General features: G+C 37.3%; 1 protein-coding gene across 2 annotated transcripts in view; it reads right to left on the reverse strand.

The window, feature by feature from the left end:
* Nucleotides 1–336: 336 nt before the first annotated feature.
* Nucleotides 337–6,000, reverse strand: part of LOC123507737 (ribonuclease H1-like) — a 7,500-nt gene continuing 1,836 nt past the window's right edge. The window contains exons 2-6 of one of the 2 annotated variants that reach the window (XM_045260897.1): nucleotides 5,623–5,792; nucleotides 4,021–4,408; nucleotides 3,693–3,784; nucleotides 2,783–2,955; nucleotides 337–1,636 (exon numbers count right to left, since the gene is read on the reverse strand). In XM_045260897.1, the coding sequence (XP_045116832.1) occupies nucleotides 1,544–1,636; nucleotides 2,783–2,955; nucleotides 3,693–3,784; nucleotides 4,021–4,408; nucleotides 5,623–5,792 (916 nt within the window). In that variant the 3' untranslated portion in view covers nucleotides 337–1,543. The remainder of the gene's footprint in view (nucleotides 1,637–2,782; nucleotides 2,956–3,692; nucleotides 3,785–4,020; nucleotides 4,409–5,622; nucleotides 5,793–6,000) is intronic. The other variant, XM_045260898.1, reaches the window with a different exon arrangement.

Below are 6,000 nucleotides of genomic sequence, written 5' to 3' on the forward strand. Positions count from 1 at the left end.
GCTGCCACTCGACAACAGTTTCTCTCAATGCAGGGTGTTGTTGGAGGTGAGAACTGAAGACTTGCCAGGATCTAATTCTTAATTAAGATTAACAATTTTCTTATGAGAAATGTAGGCTAATTTAGAGTGCGGTAGACACTCTTTTCTTTCCTTCTACTTAGCAAGAGAAGTATCCACAAGCATTTTCTTTTCTGTTGACTCTTCAATGAATTCCCACTACTTTTTACATAAACCATTTCACAAACCATATCAGACCACTCAAGAATAAACCAAACATAGCTACACCTAATAACCTATACTCCATATAGCAACATATCACAAAGTCAGACTCTCACAACTTGTTATTAAACTTTATTAAGCACCACAATAATTAACAAATAATCCAAATAGAAACTCTGTGCATAGTGATGTATCAAACATTTTCACACAACAGAAAGAATATTCTGCTTCAGGTACTACTTACAGATACAGTTTAGTTTTCCACTGGCTTCTTCACTGCTTCTCAGGGCTTACATTCTAAAATGCTTCATGATGTAGAATCTTTGTAAAACTGTCACAACAATAACTAACCCTTTCCACCAGAGGTTGGCAAGACAAAATGTGAATGACATGCACATATGAGTGAGTCAATTTTTGTCTGAGCCACCCCATATGGGATTGCCAATCTGGTATACAGATAAAATAATTAACATATCCTTAAACATTATGACAATTAACACCGGTTTGTTAAAAGTAGATGAAATAAGAAGCTAAAACATTTGAGAATGCCAGCCCAGGAAGCAACATAATAAATATATATTCCTGAACCAAACTCTCAAAAATGGTCACTTTTCACCTACAAATATCTGTTGGTTTAACCTTCCTCACATTGGAAAGGTTCTCATGCTGAAAAATGCTGACATGGAATTTTGAATTAAACATAGGGAGATTCGCTTCCTTTTAACAAACTGTGCATTCATATCATAACTCCATTGCTGAAAATAAAATGTACATCACCTCTGAACACCACAATGGCCTTCTGGGTCACAGAGCAAGTCTTCAAGCTTTGGTATTTCAGACAAAACAAACTCTTCAAGAAACAATATAAATATCTCTTAATTACATTTAAAGCTGTTACACCAGCACATATGAAATAATGAGTACAAAACATATTGACCTTTGAAAAATGTACCATCTGGTTACTACCTGGTTATTTATGCATCTATTCTGACACTTGTTTCTTGAAACTCCTTGAAACTGATGTCCATGACAGAAAATTTACATAAAAACAAAAAAAAGATTTTGCAGCAAGGTGTAACTACAAGAGTTGGGTGTTGGATAGATCTGAAAATTTAGGAAGACTGAACTAAAACTCATAAGACAAATAAATGTTATACGTTGGGAGTGGACTAGCTCTGACTACTTTTGATGATCATGATTATATCAAAATATACTTTATGGTTAAGTCATACACCCCGTAAGAGAATCCTGAACTGCTCACAGACACACAACTAAAGGCACACATTTTCACAAAACATTAGTGCAACCTCTGTAGATGTCTGGCTCAGGCTTCACTTTTGTACTGTTTCCCTCCTTGCCGAGCCAGCTTGTCTGCCTCCTCATTGCCCTCGTGTCCTGCATGAGCCTTCACATGGACCTGCAGGAAGAACACAGCAACATCTTCTGTAATACAGTGTAAGGAAAAGTGCAGGCCAAGGAGCAGAATTCCATCATGGAAGCATACACTGTATAGCAGTTGTACAAAACAGTATTTCTCAGTATTTATGGAGTAATTATAAAAAAAACAGTACAAATATGATAACTGAAGGATTACAAATTATACATGAATTCCAGTAACCACTCCATCACCAATGGAACTTTTCTCATTAGGAGCATAAAACATACAACAGTAAAAGACCATTAATCTAAATGTCAATAATTCAAATTTTTCAATACTGTAGTCTTAATTTTTTGAGATGGGATGAAAATTAATTCATGGCCAAAATTAGGTCCCTATGCATTTTCAAACCCGTCACCAGAAGCACCATAACAGCAAGGGGTGGAAGTGGATGCTGCTGTTGATGATAACCTATCTGACCAACCAAGTATTGCTTGGCAGGATTTACTATCTTAAGTAATTGTGAATCTGATTACTTGGCCTGGTGGATTTGTGGGATTCGAATCCTCCACAAATCCTGTGTACTCGTGGCAGTTCTCTAGATTCTCCCTCAGCCAGTAATCAATTGCCAGGTGCAGGATTCACTGGTGGCCACAAGAGAATCTCAGCACTTAAAGAATCCAAGGATTCCCTTCCCACCATCAGTACTTCACGAATTTTGCTTACTAGAATATTCTGATAACCAATGGTTTTTTACATGTCCTTGTCATAAACAAATAATTTCTACTAACTTTTCAATTCATATTCAATGTTCTCCATAATGATTTTCATTATATTTTTTCTTTTCTAAAATGCCATTCTTAAACTCATGACTTTTGAGAGGATTCTAGAATCCAAACACAGTAATCAGGTTCTTTAGGCCTCTGAATTCTAAGGATTCAGATTCAGTAACCGTCTCCTGCCCAGCCCTACAACCCAGAATGCCATATCCAACCAACCGACATAGTGTGTCTTCATTTTTCATTACTTACTACTTTATTACTTAGCTATGTACTGTGTTTTCAGAGGGAACATCCTGATAATTCGACAAAATCAATAATGGGAAAAAGTTCTGATCCCCTGCTAGTCAGATTAACAGACTTTTATTGTATCACTGTGTTCAACAATTTATTCATTAATACTTACCCACTTCACAGCCAAATCATCCATTGCAGAGTCCAAAACCATTAGTTCCTCCTTGTTCTTCACTGGCTGACCATCAGACTTCACCCAGCCCTTCTTTTTCCAGTTCTTCATCCAGGAGGAGGCACAATCAATCATAAACTGGGAGTCAGTGTGCACAGCAACCTTGGAAAAGCCTGGCAATTGGAAACATCATCATATACCTGCTCCTTTGTACCATCTACCCATCTAAATACAAGGCTAGCAATCCAATACAAGGCACCACAAAGCACCACACATTAATACTTTGTACTACACCAGAATTAATATATATCAATAAGATAGCAGGAACTGCATAATAGAAATTAGGGAGAGCATCCCCATTTTCAACAGCAAGCAGCACAGGTCTTTAAATTACACTATCGAAGAGAAATCTTATATACCAAAAGATGTATGGAAATTCAGACAGGGTAATAGATTGGAATTTAAAAGAGAAACCATTACAAAAACTAGCTTGCATAGTATTAATGATTAGACTGTGTTGAATGTGGAAAAGGTGCAAGAAACTTTACATACAGGTGTGATGATGGCAGATACAAAGACATCAAAACAAGATTTCTGATTAAAATTTTGTACAATACAATTGCATAAGTGTAGTACAAACACACACACAAACACATACACACACACTTTAAAGAAAAATTGAATAAATGGAGACAGGACACTATGAGGCCCGCTTGAATCCTGTACAATACAACTAGGTCAATACAACCAGATAAATACACACACACACACACACACACACACACACACACACACACACTAAAGAAAAAAAGAAAAAGAAAAAAACATGAATGGAGAGAATGCGTGTAAATAAAAAAGTAAAAGCACACATACAAAAATACAAACAAACAGATAAACAGGTGTGTCTAACCTGCTGATTTTGCCAACTCCAGAGCACATGTGGCTGCCTGAATCTCCGCATTGTTGTTGGTGGGTCGTCCCTTTATTGGCTCAGCTACATTCCTGATGAGGACAAACAAAGGTTAATTGAGTGCCAAAAGCCTTGACTGCTAGAAAATGACAATGACTTTGCCAAAATGCAACACAATAATCCTGAGAGAAACTGAGAAGTTAACAACTAGATAATGACATTCACTTTGTCATAGCACAACATTAAATATGTGACCGAGACCAGAGAGTAAAATGTGAAGATAAATCCCAAACAATCTATTCGTACAACCACCTCAGTTGCTACTCACAAGGGATGGTCCTGGCCAAAGAAGACACCCATGCCTGCCTTGGCGCCTTGCTTGCCATTCATCCAACATGACCCGTCCGTGTATACGATGAGGAAGCCATCACTGTCCACCTTAAACTTGGTCTTGTCTCCTTCTTTACCCTCGGCATTCAGCTTCTTGGAGCTTGATGGCCGGTCCTCATCCCCCTCCTCCTCCGACTCACTTTCATGCTTCCTCTTCTGCACTGGAGCTGAGGAGGGAGGGAGAGGCTTAGAACGGGCAGTGCCACTGCGGTCTTGAATATAAGACTCAAAGCGTGTCCTCAGCTCTGATAGGTCCTTCTGTAGGCACTTCATGGAGGTCTTCATCTCCAGCAGGGTGGGGCTCAAGCTGCCTTCATTATGGGTGCCTGGGGTGAGGTGCATTGTGAGTCATGGTGTTAGTGGTCTTGTATCAGAGAATTTCTTTAGGGAAATATTAGTTGCTTTTTATGGACAGATTTAATTATAGCACTGACGGTATGATTTAAAGTTCTTGTAGTTAGAATGTAAACAATACTGAAAAAGTATCTCCTAATATTTAAAATTTATCAAAGATATCTTACATCTCTCAGAATACAGTAATACAAAAAATAAAAGATGGAAAGGACTCCATCTAGGCCATTTTACATACACAAAAAAAAGTACCAATACTACCAATACAGTATGCCCTCCTGTTAACCTTGAGTGACAAGTTAAAATAAGTGTAACCATATGACAGATGTTAGGAAATGTAATCAGATGTTAGTATATGACCTTAGTTCTTCCAGTCATTATAGTTCTATAGTACTAGTATACAAAGTCCCACCAACACAGCTTAAATGATATATTAATAATATTAGGAAATTATACCATTATTTTTCCTGAAAAATAATTCAACAAACTATATATGAATCACCATGAGAGAGAAGATAAGAATTTTTTCAAATTATCACATGCATACACATACAAAAAATAAATACAAATAAGCACAGTACACTTTAAGTGTCCAGATACCCTGGAATATTTCCATGTTACCATCATAACTTACATGTACCCACAGAAATGTCAAAAAAATTAGAGCACCAACAGCTGCTGGGGTCAAACTGTGCCTATAATAGAGAATTATATACTGGTTTCAATCTCACACCCTAAAAAAGACTGATTGCTTACAAAAAATATAATACAAGCAAGCATGCACTGTCAAGCTAATATTCATGGATATAGTACTTGATAATGATAGATAATAGAGATAATTAAGGGCCATACACAGATAAGGAAACTTAAAAATAATATCTACATTCATGGAAGAAACAACATTCAAAGGTAAATGATACAGTTGTTTGCATATATCAACAAAATAGTAATTATACTACAACACATGATAACTACAGTAAAACACTGAAAAAACATCGTGCAGCATATAACCAAAGAGACTTTTTTCATATTCCTCACACTCTCCTTATGTGACTTACACAATATCAATATAAAGATACAACATACAGAAATTCAAGCTATATGCATACATAGAACTACACTACAATGCAATTTGAGGCAAGGGTAGGTTCCCAACATTGATAGTACATAGAGATCAGAAGAAACTCACGGCTGGAGGGTGGAGCTCCATTGTCCTCAGCCTTCTTGGATGTCTCCCGCCGGTCCACTGTAGGGCAGGTGAGGGAATTCTCCTGCACAAACTCCTTTGCTTCAGCTTCTGTGGCGAATTTCTTGTAGCGAGCACGAGCGTAGCCATTGATGCTTTCCTGACATTCAGCCCTGGAATGAGGATGTGTATTTTTTATTTAGCTACTGTTTTCCTGACACTCAGCCCTGCAATGAGGATGTGTAATTTATATTTATATGTTTTCTTGACCTGGAATAAGGAAGTGTATATTTGAGATTTGACCATTGTTTTCCTCACACTCGGACCTGGAGCAAGGATGTGTATTTTAGAGTTAAAGTCCTGATATTTTTCTGACACTGC

The sequence above is a fragment of the Portunus trituberculatus genome, chromosome 23 (assembly GCF_017591435.1).
Source record: "Portunus trituberculatus isolate SZX2019 chromosome 23, ASM1759143v1, whole genome shotgun sequence".
In the NCBI taxonomy this organism is placed as follows: Eukaryota; Metazoa; Arthropoda; class Malacostraca; order Decapoda; family Portunidae; genus Portunus; species Portunus trituberculatus.